Source organism: Colias croceus, chromosome 26, assembly GCF_905220415.1.
Source record: "Colias croceus chromosome 26, ilColCroc2.1".
In the NCBI taxonomy this organism is placed as follows: domain Eukaryota; kingdom Metazoa; phylum Arthropoda; class Insecta; order Lepidoptera; family Pieridae; genus Colias; species Colias croceus.
In genome coordinates this window covers 4,774,339-4,792,891 of record NC_059562.1, presented here as the reverse complement: position 1 = coordinate 4,792,891, position 18,553 = coordinate 4,774,339, and the positions used below count along the sequence as shown (strand labels likewise).

General features: G+C 32.3%; 1 protein-coding gene across 2 annotated transcripts in view; it reads left to right on the top strand.

Annotated features, from left to right (window-relative positions):
* Positions 1 to 267: 267 nt before the first annotated feature.
* The window catches only part of LOC123703574 (ankyrin-2-like), a 63,434-nt gene continuing 45,148 nt past the window's right edge, over positions 268 to 18,553 (top strand). For both annotated transcript variants that reach the window (XR_006753016.1, XM_045651649.1), the window contains exons 1-4: positions 268 to 642; positions 15,463 to 15,564; positions 17,127 to 17,306; positions 17,619 to 17,735. Coding sequence is in view for 1 of the 2 variants with exons in the window: in XM_045651649.1 (XP_045507605.1) it covers positions 613 to 642; positions 15,463 to 15,564; positions 17,127 to 17,306; positions 17,619 to 17,735 (429 nt within the window). In the remaining variant the exon portion in view is untranslated. The remainder of the gene's footprint in view (positions 643 to 15,462; positions 15,565 to 17,126; positions 17,307 to 17,618; positions 17,736 to 18,553) is intronic.

The following is an 18,553-nucleotide window of genomic DNA, read 5'->3' as shown; positions in this document are numbered from 1 at the left end:
CACCGTGTCTGATATTTCCTGAGCTGTCTGCATTATCGATTGTATTTGTGAATAAAACCAGTTCAACTTGAGCTCTTATGCCCAGTGAATTTAGCGTATATTCCCGGAGAACTATGGGATCGCTCGCGAGGGGGAGGTGTACGTATGCTGGTCGGCGTGCTACATACGCTTGGCACGCACACAAACGCGTCCGCGCAGGCGCTGTACACCCACCCCACCCGAATCACTTGTCCACCGGCAAAATTCTCTTACACCCCCGTGGTTACGTCCCAAACGCAACAACTTGTTCGCTCTCATACGATTTAAATAGAGAAAAATTATTAAAATGTATCCTATAACGCTCCGTGTCTGTACGCTTCAGCTTTAATTGTCGCTTAGTGTTTTTGTACTGTATTTTAATTCGTCGGTTTAACGTTCGCCGAAAAGAAAATGGCGGAACGCTCTCGGGAATAGCTCGCGTCGGGTTTTGTAGTATCGAGGTATGACAGTGTGAACTCTTTGATCGGACCGCGTTAGTGGAAGGACTAGGCAATCGATAGTATGCTGAGTCGTTCGTAGTTTGCTGGTTGTAATCTAGTGGAATACCAGTAGGCTACCGTCACCGAAGCCGCCATGACCACGGAGACGGCTACGCCGAACCAGGTAAGCCTTAGCGTAGCCTATCGTAGCCGTAGCTTAGCGTAGCTGTACCGTAGCTAAGCCGCAAGCCGCAGCCCGGTCAAGGACAGGCTTAAAGTTCTTCTTATGTAAGCTGCGTGTGTCTTTGTTTGTGGGATCCATTTTGATTCCTATTTATAAATAGATAGACAGTTTTAATATATGCAAAGACGAATTTTGAATTGTAGATTTCATGAGGTAGAGATAAAGTTAATATGCGATTGATTTGTTATACATTTGATTTTTTTTCATTTCAAATGTGCTTTCGAATGCTTTAAAGCTTTTAATATAATAGTATTATTTATATTGATGTAGAGCAATAAATATTAAAATTATTATTGATTTATGCGTAATTTCCTAATTAATATGGATAAGATGCCCTGTTTCAATTAACTTAGACTTTGATGCTAACACAAAGAATAGCTCTTAGCCATTGGAGAAAAATAAATGTATCCTAAATGAATTCGATTATAAAGATATTCTGATGATTCCAACATTATTTATTTTTCACATTTTCTTCCTTATTAACTTACATTTTTTTTTAAATAGGTAGTTATCGTATTTATGAACGCTGAATTTTTTATGTAATATTCAGTCATAAATCACCATAATTCTAACGTATGACTTACAATTATTTAACATTTAATTTGAATTAAATATCAGTAAGTACTTACATATAAATGTAACATAAAAATAAGGAAATCTGTTGAAATGGTTACTGTTTATTTGATAATTAATAAGTTGAATTATCTGTATTCAAACGAAAGATAGAAAGATTGTGCAGTTTGTAAGGCTGTGGTCATGCGCCTGATTCTCCAATATTCAGTGTTAATTTTCAGACATGCTGTATTCAAATGATACTACTGAATTTCACCTGACTCTAATACATATTATAGAACTCTTATACCTTTAAGAAGAAAGAGCAGTATAGACTAGCTTCTACCTGTGTATTCGTCCATCTAGAAATACAGATAATATAATACTACACTAGTTATAGTATAAGGTAACGATTTCATCTCAAATACTAAAGTGAGCATATAATATTATAAGAGTTTATGCTAGAACTCTACATCTCTACATCGGTTAAAAAACTGCATGAAATTCAACATTTAAAAAGCTCGTGAGATATGAGGCAAAATAAAAAATTATATATTCGTTTTAGCTTCTGTTGCTCGAATAAAGTATATATTAAAGGTTCTTGCTTCATTCACTTTTCTTATACATAGAGACTTGCTAAATAACGCGACTTGTAAAGCAAAATAATATTTCCTCATAAATTATAATGTTGAATTTATGATGTGAACATTATTAGTCAAATATATGGTTAGGCACGTACTGCTGAGACGCAGTATCGTAACTATTTATAAAGATATTTACATGAAAAATGTGTGCGTGTACTAGTGTACACACGTAAGAAGCGAAATTTCTTTATGACCTTAATTTTCAAAAAATAATTTACTATATGCAACTTTACAGAAATACGTCGAATCACGCGTGGTAGGGATAAGAAAAAAATAAGGTGCGTAACGGAAAAATGTCACGCGTAACGAAAAAAATGTTGCACTAAATTTTTTCCAACCCCGATAAAGATGTTTCACCTCAATAATTTCTTTTCTCAGTACCGCTGTATGAATTGTACTAGTTTTTAATTTTTATTTATTCTTTTAAACAATATCTGTTCGTCCAATTTTCAGACTATAGCATAAGTTCATACCTAAATAAAGTGTATAAAATTTCTTGAAATTTCTTGTCTGTGTCTACCAACATTGTAACGTAAGCTTTCAAATCGAAGATGGCGTCTACTATCTATATAAAATAGTCTCCGGTCTATTTGACTATAACCTCGCTCCTTCTCAAGTTTATTCCTTAAATTTACAATGAACCTTCAGTTTATAACTTTCTAAATCAGAAGTCAGACGTATTAAACAGTCAGGTCAAAGTTCATGGTTATTTGATTAGACAGTGAAGTAGTAAATAATTAATACCATAATCTCATTTATGATATGCCGCTTTTATTGGTTGTTAATTCTCTTTATGATCAGTATTTAGTCTAGTAATAGTCTACTCTTACTAGCTATAATAGAGATCTATGAGTACTAGTTCATTTAGGGCTGATCGGCTTTTTAACCCTTGGTTAAAACTTATTCGTCGAATAACGTATTAAACTTCCATTTCAAAAATGTATTTTAATTGTCCTTATATGACAGTTTACAAGTAACATTTTAAATTATTCGTGTAATACTTTATGGGACGGATAAATTTTAACCAAGGATTGAAAAATCGGCCCTTATAGGTACAATAAGTAAATATTCACTCTTTAAATCTGAAATTAAAAGATTATTTAAATGTATATGAAAGCATATAGGTTCTTTATTTACGACAATAGTAAAATTTTCTTTTATCGTCTATCTAGAAGTTTAAGGTGAACCTTAAACTTCTTTTATACCTAAGAGATAAATTTCTCTTCTTAAAGTGTTTTACAATAGGTACTTTAATTTAAGCGTGTACTTAACAAAAATCTCACATATTTATCGTGTATGCGGGTAGTCAGATTTAATATAAAGCGAACCTACTATAAGTTGACTACGTGATGTCTCACAGGAAGCACGTATTAAGATTTGTGTCAAGTCTGGCATAAGGGTGCTTTTCCATTAATAATATGCGAAGATGTGTACTGAAAAACGTGTTTGTAAAGAACCAATCATTTAGTTTTAAGTTTGAAACGTTTAGCGTTTGAAGCGATAGAGTCTATTAACATTCCCCGCTACACGTGTACATCATTGCCGGGAAAGCACCATAAAAGGAAAAATTGAACTGTATAATGTGTAATTTTTTTTTATATGTCGTGTAGTTACTACGAATCACTTTAGATGCTTTAGAATTTTACATTATGTGATAAAAAAGCAATTTGAAGATGTGTAGATGGTTAACTTAATGTTCGAGTTTGAGTTAGCATAATGGGAATCTGTTTATAATAATTGAATTAACTAATCAGTACTTATATGGTACAATACAATCAGATATATGGCTTGTCTGTTTATATTATTTATGGAATAATGCAGTCTAATGGCGCGTTTTCTATTCCTACTAATATAATATCGGATGTTTATGTGAATGGGAAATTCAAAGTTCAAGGAAAATCGTGTTTTTTTGAACTTTTGTTAGATTATAGTCACAAGCAGTACTTAGTGGAAAGTGTAAAAACATAATTTAAATAAGACACGTTTCTAAAATAAAATAGAAAATATCATACGTAAATTTTAGAAATTAAAGATTTTTACGGATTTTAAACGATTTATTCCGTATAAAATCCGTTAAAATCTTTAATTTTACTCGCGTAAAATCAAACACTAGAAAATACACGTAAAATTTCTAACCTGATAGAAGTCTAATACGTGTTCATTATAACCTTCCTTATAACATTATCTTCTAAACCTTCTGGAACATTCCAGACCATTCCAGCATCCCATAATCGAATGATTCATCGGAAAGTGGCTAATGGAATCTGTCGCCGCTTCGAGTTTCCGCATGACAATCACAGAACCGAAATTGGGAGTATTGTTCTAATTCCATTAGATTCTGGAATGTTCTGTTAATGTGTAGGGTGAAATACCTAATTTGATAAATATTTCTAGAATTTTATCTAAATATATATTACTAGCTGTGCCCTGCGGTTTTACCCGCAGTACTCCACTCCTGTTGGACTTGGCGTGATGATATATAGCCTATAGCCTTTCTCGATAAATGGGATATCTAACACCGAAATAATTTTTCAAATCGGACCAGTAAGTAGTTCCAGTAGATTAGCGCGTTCAATAAAAAAAACAAACTCTTCAGCTGTATGATAATTAGTATAGATAAACGAAGAGTAAGTATATTGTTGAATTTCAGCATATATCTTATATTGTATTTTCGTAAAAATAAAACTTTACAGATTACTTGTGATATCTTGATTCTTGAATTATATAGGGGATGGAAATTTGCAAGGGGAACGACCTCGGTCTCGCGTTATCGTGATGTGTATGCAAGTTGCAACGGACGGAAAGCTAGTATATTATAAATGTACATTTGTATACTTTTTGTTAAATAATCTAATAGGTACATATGTTGTACAATAGCTTCATATTTTCATACTAGCTTCCGCCCGCGACTCCGTCCGCGCGGATGTCGTCAATCAAACAACGTCTATGGATAAAACTGAAAAATTACGATTAATTTTTTTCTGCGTATTTTTCCAGGATAAAAAGTATCCTATTTTACGCCCAGGATAGTAAGGTATAATTATACCAAGTTTCATCGAAATCGAACCGTTAGTTTTCACGTGATGCCTTCACATACAGACAGACAGACAGACAGACAAAAATTTTTTTAATCACATATTTGGGTTTGGTATCGATCCAGTAACACCCCCTGGTATTTATTTTTTCAATATTTTCAATGTACAGAATTGACCCTTCTACAGATTTATTATATGTATAGATTTTACTTCGACTAACTTCAAGGTGTTTTAAAGAAGATAGAATATTTTTTAATGAATTCTTATAAATAGAAATATGTAGGTACCTATTCTTTGAAAATTTCTCAATTCTAAAGTTTTATAATGCTATAAAACTAAATATAAATTTCAGTGGTAAAACTGCATTTATAAACAGCTTACAAATTTTATAGTTCAACGCGTACGAAATGAGGTTAAAAGGATTTAACGCGTAAATATTGTATTTAAACGCATAACTAAAACAATGAATAAACTACACAGTTAACAATAGTAGCAAACAGTTCTGCTAACCTTTCGCAACTCAAGGGTTCATTACAATGGACCCTTTGCCTTAGTAACCGACAATGACGACCTGAAAAGAAAATGGGCTTGGAGCCTTTCAAAAATTCACTTGGCTGTCTGCCAATGTTATGATTTGCGCAGAATTCTGTTTCCTTTTTTGTGTGATGCAGGTTTCTTGAATCGGACGAAGTTGTAGCTATCTTGTTTGCTAAAAGTATCTTTACATAAGAAAATAGTAGGTTTTCTGGTAGAGGTTGCATAGAAAGATTAGTCGGACGTTTCATCTTGATTTGTTCAGAGAGGTTCAGAGTTTCAGTTGTTATATTATAATACATAAAGTATAAGTATAAGGTATATAACCAACATAGATTTTGTCAAACTTTGTGTGTGCAATAAAGAGTATATAAATAAATAAATAGATATGCTATCGTACACCATCTTTTCACTGAATGCACAATTTGGTTAGACCTTCAGTAATTTTTTATTTATTTATTTATTTATTTATTTATTTATTTATTTCATAATAACAAGTAATTAACAGGTGTAAAACCCAAAGCATTACATGTTTAGTTTAAAATAAAATATTAAAATAGGATAAGTTTACAATTTTGATTAATTATCGACTTAAGAATTTAAAAACATTCGATTTATACGTATTTAAGGACGTATTAAATAAATCTGTCTAGGGTAGCAGAGCGAGCAAGTCCTTTACGAATTTTACCGAGCGCACCAAGGGGGCGTTACGGCCAGACACAGTTCTTACACCTTGCTGGACGGCAAATTGTCTAATTGCGATTGGTTTCATTAAAATTTGAACAAAATATGTAACTGCTTCATACTTACTCTACTTTGTCCAGCTTAAAACTTCTATATTTTACGCACTGTAATAAAATCTGTGACCAGCAATAATGCACTTCAACCCAGCAATAAGTCAAAGAAAATATAAAAATATCTTATAATCCCATTTGTATGACTAAAAGGATTCATTTAAAAAGGGCACCATACATTTACCATCCATTTCCTTTGTCCTTGACTCGTATCGAATTTCAGTCCCGTTTTGTATGGCTTCCCACAATCCTGCTACATTCTTTGGATGTTTAGAATATAATACTATTAAGTGAGAAATATGTTGTATGAACTATTTAAAAAGTAGGGCATTTAAAGCAAATAACGTATGAATTGAATTTTTTTTTAAGAACAAACAGGATGATATATAACTACCTAATAACTTTTGTCACTTGTGTTCCAATTGTAAATCTAAAGCATTCTTGAATCTACTTGAAGACAAACACTTCATAATCATTGGTCCAGCGGTTTAAGATTTCAGTTATTATGGCACAGACTATCATCTGTTCTACTAAATATGTATTACCTCTTTGATCTTTCGTAATAAAGGATTACCATATAAGAGCAACATATGAATGCGCTTATATCAAAACTGGGCCCTAAAGGGAATTCCGAGATACTGATGGAAAAATATTTGCCCCATAACCCACAAGGGGACATGAGATTTCACTTTATAAGTTCCCCTGATGCTTCTAAACCAGAATGTACTGGTTTACTAATGTCCTATGGAAATCAAATACATAGTACAAAAAAGGTAAAAAGTATTCGACTACTAAGTACTACTAGTGCAATAAAAAAATTGGTTGTCTGTAAAGTCGGTTTACTGACGATAGTTGAACGTGACAACGTCGGATTGTGCTTCTTTGTTGCTCGTTCCGCGCTCTCGCTCGCACTTCAAGCCTTACATGGAACGCCTCAGATGAGTCAGAACGAGGTAACGCCGCATGAGTCATGTTTTTTCGTGAGTGCAGCCGGCTTTATCGAATTATAAGACATTGTCACGTCAAAAAGTATCAAATCAAATTAACATATAAATATTAATACTTTAGCGAACAAAAATAACATTATGATACCTATAACTCTAATTTTTATCAGTTACAGTTAGTGTGTTAATATTCAAATGTATAATTTTGAATGGGTTTATACAATACAGGCTTTCCGCCTGCGGCTTCGCCCGCATTTTCAAAGATAAACCCGCATAGTTCCCGTTCCCGTGGGATGTCCCGGATAAAACCCAGCCTATATTACTCGTGGATATTGTAGCTTTCGAATAGTGAAAGAATTTTTAAAATCGGTCCTGTTTATGAGCCTATACATTACAATCAAACAAATAAAGTTTTCCTCTTTATAAAATTAGTGTAGATGACCTACCCCTAATGTTATGACCTAATCTACTTTTTGCCGTCCAATAAATATAATGACAATTTTAATTAATTAGGTACATTGTTAAATAGAACATGTTGATATTTTGGGAGCGTCATGGTCACAAGTTAATATTTGTTTAACATGAAATTATTGTCGTTTGCCGTTCCTTGTCTGTAAAGTATGTGATATAAAACTTTTTATTATTTATTTTGCTTTTATAAATATTTTGTGACTATTTTAATGTTATCTACCTACTTACATCCCGTAGTTTTCTGGCGTGATTGATACACATTTTTTTTGTTTTGTTTGTTTATCGTGAACGTGTTTATATGTAGGTTGTATCTATGTATCTTTAAACTTAAAATAGTTTTATTTATAGGTATTTTAGGATTATCATTTGTGCTCCAAGTTCCACTGTCTAACTTTTTTAGTTCTTATATTACCTGAAGTACGATTTGTTCCAATAAAAATATTACACTTCAAACTACAGACTTTATTTGAGGTGAAGGTATTCTCAGAAAAAAACACATAGAAATCGATTGTTTTATGCCATACATTTTTATGCAATACATAATATTACGTATAACATAATATGTAATTATTTTATAATTAAATAAGATTGATCAATCAAAGGGCTTATCTATACGTTATCAGCCCTTGCCGTGCAACGACCCGAAGGGTGCATTGTAATTGCTTATATGCACGACATTAGTTTTACTAGATCAGTTTTACTAAATATTGATTTTAATTTTCAACCGCAGAGGAAGTTCTTAATTCGACTGTATTTTTCTTTTTTTGGGTTTGTGACTTCAGAACTTTCTGGGTGAACCGATTTTGATGACTCTTCTGTGGTTGAAAGCCAATAGGATTTCCTTAAGAATTTTGTCCAATTTTAACTATGCGAAGGAGGTTTGGTTTTTTGCTAAAATAATTAATCTATAAGTACTATAAACTTAAGAGTTTGTTTATGTTTTTGAATGCGCTAATCTCAGGTCCGATATAAAAAATATTTCTGTGTTAGATAGCCCATTTATCGAGGAAGGCTATAGACCAAACAGGAGCAGAGCACTGCGGGTAAAACCGCGGGGCACTAAAATAAAACTGAGCGACAATTTTCTTTTGCTTAGGAAATACATTTATCATGTTAATTTATATTATTTATTTTGTCTCTGTTAACCTAGAAAGTTACATATTTAATTGAGGTCTAAATGATGTAACATAAAAAATTTAGAGCATTGGGCGTCATTAAAAGTGAGTTATTGCAACATCACTTTTCTTTATAGAACGCTATTATATACGCATTTAGAATGATAAATTATTGAAATTAATATTCTATCTTATCGAACAAGACAATGATTGATCCTTCCTCCTTAATATATTCATAAGAAAAAAAAAAGATATACGTAGGTATACTCGGAATATATTGGTTGTAAACTTGTAAGCTCTCATTCGTCGTTTTTAGAATGATTTTAATATGTTTCCAGTTTTTTAATTGTTTATATATTATTTAAAAGTCTATTAACTATAATATTAAACCTATATAACTATAAATACCTTGAGGGTATATTTAATATAAACACCACGACCTATGTTAATGGATTTCAAGGAATTAGGTCGAGAACATGTCTATATAAAGATTTGTGATCAATACCTGATGACGTATGCACATACAATAAAGCATTTCTATTGGATATTAAATGAAACAACCCTTTCATGATATTGAATATTTAATGTATTTGAGTTTTTAGACCAAACAAACATAGAGCTTGAGCTAGAGCAAGAGCATTCTTTCGTGATCTTTTAGTGTAAACGAAAACTCGTATTCAGTGTTGTTCAGTATTAGAACATTGTATAGAATGTTTTCGAATGCACTAAGAACAACGAAAGAATGCTCTTCGTCTGTTTACACTAAAATGATTTGACGTAGTGTGGATTAATAGATATTTTTTTAAGAATGAGCATTCGCTTGATTGATCTAAATGCAACGTTCGATTGCAAGTGATTAACATAAATATTTACTGCTAGGTATTTAAAATATAGGAAGAGGCGTAGAACCGAGGGGTCCTGGGTTCGATTCCCGGTGGAGACGAAGAAAAAAAAAATGTCTCGGTCTGGTAGGACACAGAAGGCTGATCACCTACTTGTCCCTAAAGAAAATTGATCAGTGAAACAGATGTATGCATATTGCATAATGCATCTGCCCCTTACCCCACTACGGGGACACGGGACTTCACTTTAAGAGGAGCATTTACACTATAACGTTCTAAAATTTTACTTATTTCTTAAATATTAACAGCAGCATACAATAACTTATAGATTTTTTCTTCATACATTGGTTCTTTTGTTTATAGTTTATACAAAGTACTTTAACCACTAAGACTCAATAAGCATATTATTGGTCAAACGCAGCCTCACTAGATATGGTTATAATTACTAGACATAGACAAATACAATTTCATGGTCTTTTCTAAAATTAGGATTAGAGACAAAGGTAGAAAAATAGTTTTACGCATGCGCTTTAGGGTTACACGCATGCGATTTAGGAAGATGCTAGACGCAGGACGTGCGTTTTAAAGGGTTTATTTTATTGCACGCATGTTTTTGTCACCATTGATATTGATTCATTTATAATGTACAATCTAGTGACAAGAAGAATAATAAGACTTTATAGTATTTACAATTTCTAAAATATATTTTTTATTTTAGAAATTGTGAAAAAATCGTGTGATCATATTATTTTTTAGGAAAAATTTAAAAATGTAAATTACATTAGAAAGAAGACATACTGAAGCATAGAAATTTCCTTATCAATTAACTTTAAATATGTGACCATCGTTATGAATAGTTTTATCAATTGACGTCAAACATTTGCCATTCTGCTGAAAAGAAAACATTAAAAATAAAATACTATGGAAGCCATCTATCATAGAGTTTATTGTTCATAAAAAATGCACATAATGTAAAAGCTACAATGATTATTTCTATTCAGAAGCTGAGCACAACTTTAATGAAAACATCAGAGAGTCATTGTTTGGATTGATTGAAGCCGGATTTAACATTTTATATGAATTAAATGTCAACTATTATGAATAATCCATTCATCTACATTCTACCGACATTCAAAGAAAAAATAAGTTTTCTTTATAGGTAATTGTTCTATTCAGTTGTAGATAAATCGCATTGAGCTTGTTATTTGAAGATAGATAGGAAATAAACTCTGGTAAGGTCTAGAAAGTAGATTTCGTACAAACACATATAATATAACTAGCTGCGCTCCGCGGTTTTACCCGCGAGGCTCTGCTCCTGTTGGTCTTAGAGTGATGATATTCTTCCTCGATAAATGGGCTATCTAACACCGAAATAATTTTTAAAATCGGACCAGTAGTTCCTGAGATTAGCGCGTTCAAACAAACAAACTCTTCAGCTTTATAATATAAGTAGGTATAGATTTTTCGATTTAACTCAAAACTTCACTGTTTAAAAAATTATTTAAAAATTCAAAAGTTACATGGTACCTACATACATTCTTACCGTAAATCATAAAATGTACATATTTTATCTTTTATTTACAAATTGGATCAACCGAGACGAGTTAAATATATTATGATATTTTTTACTAGTTAGGTAGGTATATTATGTTTAAAACAACTTTTACATTTTATTAAATTAAAACGTGGCTTGCTATAATTCCTTTTAAAATAGACGCAGTCGGGGCTTGCTCCTAGTTTATCTTGTCTATTGTCGGATGGGGTGTAGAGTCTTGAGATTTAAGGATTTGCATTCAATTTTGAAAGCGACTGTAGGGGATGATAAATTTGTCTAGACAGAGTATCTATTCGTTTAACTATAAGCTAAATAGTTATAAAAGTTTAAGCGATTCTCATTATTCTTTCTTCTTAAAATAATATACAGTAACAAAATTTTGTATTCGTAATTTCGTAGTGAGCACTTTTATTAATCGTGTTAAAATTAAAGGTTCAAAAGACAACGTTGATTAAAAAGCATATTAGCATAGGTATTTTAAATTTTACATAGGTAGTCATATTACACACTTATTTAATTTATAAAGATTTATTACGATGGTAAAAAAATATTTTTCGAGTACCTAAATAGTTGAATACATTACAAATACTTACCACTAACTTTTGAGGTTCACGTTTTGACCATAATATAATAAAACGTGTACGTGTACCAAACGCATGAGTACTTACCTGCGTAATTGAGCTACAAATAAACAAATTTTCACGTCTATATAAATAGGATTGGTAATACCGTATTTTATTGACTGGCTACTCGAAAATAAGCGGGAAAAAGGCACCCCATTTGTTTGTTATCGATAGCCATTGTGTGACGTCATTGGGGTTGACAATGACATTTAGGGGATAGAGGGTAGGTATGGGGTTCTTAGAATTTGGAATATCATTATTTGGGGAAGTTTGGGGAAATTGGTGTTTTCTTTGAGATGGGCAAAAATGTCGATAGCACAGAAGCGAGCTCTCGAAAATGCAACAATTTAGGACTTTATTTTTTTTTTTATTTACACTTTACTATGCTAGTTCATAAAACATATTTCTATTATTGCTTAAAACTATAACTTATAGTACGTAGCTTAGATTACAAAATAATCTAAGGTACGTAGTATATTAATATTATTAGTCTGTGCTTATAGCTTTACTAGCACAGAGGGCGGCCTTATAAATAAAGAGTGATCTCTTCCAGATACTTTTCTTTACTTCATTCTTGCTTGTTTCTTATATGTTCAAGTATAAACTAGCTATTAGGTAATACCGTGGACCAATATACTCAACACAGCTATCTGCAAAAGAAAAATACCATTAACAAAATAAATACAAATAAAAAATGTCACAAAGTAAATTTGAAAAATTATGATACATATATTTTATGACGAAATCAACCATAGCAATCGAGTTAGGTTTTACAAGATATTTATATGAAAAGTTTTATATATCACTTGTAATAAATACACTTCTCACTTTTGTGATCGTCTGTCGTTAGACGACACAAGCTCATTTGCCCGCTCTTTTATAACAAAAGAACAGACTTTGACTTTCGACTTTATAAGCACCAATTATTAAACCGGCAGAGTTATAACCGAGTTAAATAACAAAGTTTCAGCTTGTTCCTACTTTTATATTTCGGCACCACTTTACTACCGTCAATTTAAACACCCTTACAAAGTCAATAACTTTATTTTTGCGAAGTCATCAAAACTAAAACGTCGCTCGATATCTTCAGAACAAATGGTCGTAAATCTCAACTAGGGTGAATTGATACATTGCATTTTATTGTATAAATAAACAAAATTCGTGCATTTACAATATTCACCCTCATTTTCACATGATTTGATACGATTTTATATTGCCCTTCTATCGGACATTGGGTTTTAGTGATGGAAGAGACGATAATCAATTCTAGTAGTAGTTGTGTAGGTATATGTTACCGTAAATGTATTGAATCCAGTAATTGAAAAACTCCTAGGAAATGTATGTAATTCCTATAATCGTGTACGAATACGTATCGTATACCTATTTTTCCAAAAATATTAAAAATAAATGACATTAGACGCATATCCTTGGAAATTTATACCTACATTTCCTAAAGGTGCAGATTAGTCTACTCTATTCTCTCTTATGAAGAGAATGAATCAGAGACTTATATGTGTAATGCATCTCGTATATCAGGCTCGTATACTTATAGGCTTAAATAAGCCTACAAATACTGATAATATGCAGTATGTTGAAAGATAACGACGACGAACAACAACGACGATTAATGTAACAATACTTTTTTTATAAACAAGTGTGATTATTTTCAAAACTGTATAAAATAATATATGTATACTTACTATAAAATTAAAAAAAATAGGTAAATTTACTCCCATTTGGCGATCTTGGCCCAACATAGCAATATTTGTACCCATGTTTTTAAGGGTAATTTACCCCAGCTACCACAGACGAGGGGTAGAAATAATTGCTCGCGTGGCCAGACTTTGTCTATATTTGTGTATAACACTCACGTGTGACGTAATTAAAAAAAAGTGCGTGATTCATGTTAGTTTTAATGATTTTTAATGATTTGCCCCCTTTGAAGTTATCATGGTGATAGTGAATCAACCGGTTTTTTTTTCATTTAAAAAGTTGTGTTTATATAGATAATAATTTATCTAGACACATATATATGTATGTATGTATGCATGTATGGTTTTCACGCATAAACTACTGGACCAATTTTTATGAAATTTGGCACAGACAATCTTTAGACCTCTTTAGATGTACCACGGGCGAAGCCGGGAAGTATAAAGGGAAAGTTGTAAACTATTAGATATTATGTATTACAAAGGCCTTTTTAGGATCCATGTTAGCAATTTGAGTGAAGAAAAATTGCATCCCATAAATAAAGATGTCTACTTCACTCACTCACTCTTCAGGAATTCTACATGAACGTTCTGAAAAATAAAACTTAAATTATTTTCGTCACGGTTCCTAAAAACCGATTTTCGAATTTTTGATATTTTCAAAATTTTTGTGTTCCACAATGACGACAAAGAAAATAATATTGAGAAAAAAAGAAAGTTCGGGTGATTTACATAGTCCAATCCGTAACTACTTTTTCCAAGTATATAAAAAATATAACAAAGTGTAGAACACTTGTACATTATGTCTTTACACTGGCCTTTGTTTCAGCCCTCTGTAGGGGTTGTACACTTGAACTCACAGTAATAAGGGTTGGACTTATACGTTTGGAATAGTCTCACTTTGATGCTTTTAAATTTATTCATGCTTAGTTTTTGTTTAGATTAAAGCGGTTTTGTACAGGATAGAGATCTTTGATTAAAATACATGTTCAAATGAGATTTTTATTGAAAACGTTAATATTTAAAGCTTAAATTAAGTGGAAGCTTACTTAAGTCTTGTAAATATTATAATAACATCTCTTACTAGCAGTGTCACGCGGTTTTAGCCGCAGTGCTCCGCTCCTGTTGGTTTTAGCGTGATACGCCTTCCTCGATAAACGGGCTAATTTTTCAAGTTGGACCAGTAGTTCTTGAAATTAGCGCGTTCAAACAAACAAACGAACTCTTCAGCTTTATAATACTAACATATAGATGTTAGGGAATGCATCCATGGTATCGTAGTAAACGCTTGAGCATATAAGTCTAAGTCTGGTTTCGATCTAACAAACAAAATACTAACCATCGTTCTGCCAGGGCCAGCATATAGAGTTTATAGGCTAACCACCTATTTAACATTAGAGATCAAATAGTCAATCCAATTGTACAGAAACCGCATACAACATTATTCCATAAATCACATTCCTTCGTCGACTTCGACATCCAAATCAAATTCAACCGAATATGGTGGACCCAGACAAAAGTTCTGAAACATGAAAACACAAAATAAAATAGATACAATATAAAAAAGATCATAAAATATTGCCTAATTCATCAGGGCTAACGTATGATTCTAACGGTAAAACAGTTTTTTATCGGTCCAGTAGTTTCGGAGCCTATTCAATTCAAACAAACAAACAATCAAAGAAGCTCCTCCTTTTTTGTTTTTTTTAAATACTAAGCTTTCTGAACATCCTGTGTTGTATATAATATACCCTGTGTTGTATGCGGTTTTACCCGCATTGCTCCGCTCCTGTTGGTCTTAGCGTGATGATATAATATAGCCTTCCTCGATTAATGGGCTATCTAACACTGAAAGAATTTTTCAAATCGGACCAGCAGTTCAAACAAACTCTTCAGCTTTATTATTAGTATAGACACAATCTAATTTTATTATTTGTTACAGGCGGACGCCAGCACCGCGTTCCTACGCGCCGCACGCGCAGGCCAAATCGACAAGATCATCAGCCTGCTTGAGCAAGGAGTTGATATCAACGTTAGCAATGCTGTAAGTATCATATTTTTAATATTAAGGCGTTACCAGGCAATTTCGACTATGTTCAACCTCAATAAAGTCTGGTACAACATAAAGCACAATACCGAAAAAAATATATAAAATAGGATGGTCTTTGATCTTTAATTGCTCGCGAGGACTTTTTTCCAAAGTTAATAGATTTCTAGAAAAAAAATGTGCCGTGGTCATCGATTTTTCCGCAAATACTCTATAAACTTCGTAACCTGCTGACTTAGAGCTCTGAAAATTTTGTGTTTAATAAATTATCAGTTACACAACAGTCCCTGACGAGGATTTTTTGTTTCACTGATTAGTATCTTTTTAAATACAAAATGCGAGGAAAAAAGAAGGTGCAGGGTGAGAGGTTTGAGATCCGTCAAGTATGCTCAAGGTTATTAGCGCATGTAAAAGCCTTAAGCTATTGCATAGCTTCTATCGCGGGCCTTGAGCGCGGGGACCGAATCGAGAAATTCCGTAACGAAAAAACCTCACGCTCCCCACTCCGACGAGCTTGGAGGTGTGGCTTGAAGGCATGATATGCAATAGCTTTACCGCGGCAGTCCCCGATAAATTTAATTATATTTAAGTAATTTAATAGAGATAATTTTAGGGTATGAATATTTATTTGAAACTATTATAATAATTCGATTAATTATCAACTAGATATGATCTAAAAGCGTTTTGTTTATATTAGTTATCTGTATTATTATGTTTAAAAATCCTATAGAACACGTTTTTGTGATCTACAACATTTTGTTTCTTAGCAATAAGTAAATTAAATGTAACATTTGTTTGCTATCGTGTACATTTATCTATTTCTATGATTCTAACTAAAACAGATTGGAGAAAAACATTGATTTGTATCGGAAAAGCTTGATATATTCATTATCACTTATGTACATTAAAATGTACATTATGTAAACAAGAAAAGCCGCTTGCAAAAATAATATTTGACTAAATTAAGCTGAAATAAGTGAAGCGTGACTTGCACAATAGCTTTACGGTTCGACAGTAAAAAGGTCTATTATAATATTTTGCTGGCTTAATTCCTAGAAATGTTAAGAACACGCGATTTAGTCACGAATGTTAATATTGGTACAATATTATGTTATAATCACGCGAAAGACTGCGGTAAATTCTAGGCTTCGTTGAACCGTAATGACGCAAAATAAATTGTCTTTGAATCCAGATGAAAAATTTTTTTTGTGCTATCTCAATCAACAGCTATAGATTCAAAATTTCGGAAGGAATTCATTCGAATTGCTATAGTGGTTACAGTAATTCTACTATAGTGGGTTTATAATAATGTTTTTAATTTAAGTAGCAAATGGAATTATCACGAAGTACCTATTCTTAAGTTTATTTCCACTTTGTTTTTCACGAAAATATTGCTAAAAATCTATGCATTCATACACATATCACATAAATAAATAGGTTATTCTTTATAGCGTTGAATAATTTATATTTCATATACTTAGCAATACTAATCTAAAAAAATAGTCTAGTTCCATAAATAAATGTTCGAACTAGTTTTTCTGACCAAAATATATTTCCAGAACGGCCTGAATGCCATCCACCTTGCCTCCAAAGACGGTCACGTGGAGGTGGTACGAGAACTACTCCAGCGTGGAGCAGCCATTGATGCAGCCACTAAGAAGGGGAACACAGCGCTGCACATCGCTTCCCTGGCCGGCCAGGAGGCTGTGGTCCGCTTGCTAGTGCAGAATGGAGCTCAAGTGAGTTCTTGTTATAGTGGTTTTTGATTTGAGTGTACATTTGTAGAGCGTGTTACGGAAGAAAATGTTTTGGTTACGTAGAAATCATATTATGTCTTATTTTATTTTTCCTGTTGTATCCAATAGTTTATTTGTTATTTTTATGAACTTCGTATTACCATTTCATAGTAAAAAATAACAATACAAAACATTATTACATTTACGTAAAACAGAATTTAAAGATAATTTAATAAATAAATTAGAACTTACGAACATTTGAATAAAGCGTTTGAATGCTATAAAACTAAATATGAAAATGTAAATTGTTACCAGGTAAACATCCAATCCCAAAATGGGTTCACCCCACTATACATGGCGGCGCAAGAAAACCACGATGGCGTGGTTAGGTTCCTGCTCGCCAATGCAGCTAACCAGAGTCTGGCTACAGAGGTAATAATTAAATAATATATGTATTTCATTTTCAATTAACTTTTCAAATAGCAAAACAAAACTGTAACAATTTCGATTTCGCGTGCGGTTTTTCACACTCAAACAAACTTCTTCAAATTTTTCGAATTGCAGAACCTATAGGAACACTTTTACAATAAAAATTTTATACAATTTTTTATCAAAAATAAAAGAATAAAAAATACAACTCATCTTTTTGACGAATGACGTCACGGCGCATACTCACATAGGATTGGTGCTCGTATATTACGTTGTTTATCAATGTTCTATTCAACTACCCTCACTTAATAAGTAACATTGTTGTATAATAAACAATACTTTCAGAAGAAAATTATCGATAAATTACGTACATAAGTAATGAAATCAATGGTACACGAACAGTATCAAGATAAGTATTTATGTATAATACTTATATTATATATACTATACATACCTATAAAAAAATCAACACGCTATAATAAGATTACTTGTGAAATTATTGTATTTTAACCACAGAACTATATCGAGATATAGTTCTGTGATTGTAACCATTGAGATAATATTACTACGTATGGAGGAGACACCACGAACAAAATCTGTGCGCCAATTTTTTGCTCTAACTAAGTTTTAAAAATTATTATCTAGTTAGGTACTTACCGATGAAAGTTATTCCTTTGCACTTTTCCGTATTATTTGTGCAATATCGTAACACACACGAAGGCATATTTGATGCGTTTCACTTTAAAACAAATAAAAAATGAGCGTGCAGTTACGCCATATGGCGTATGTTGAGCGGAACATAAGTGATGTAGGCGGTGTCG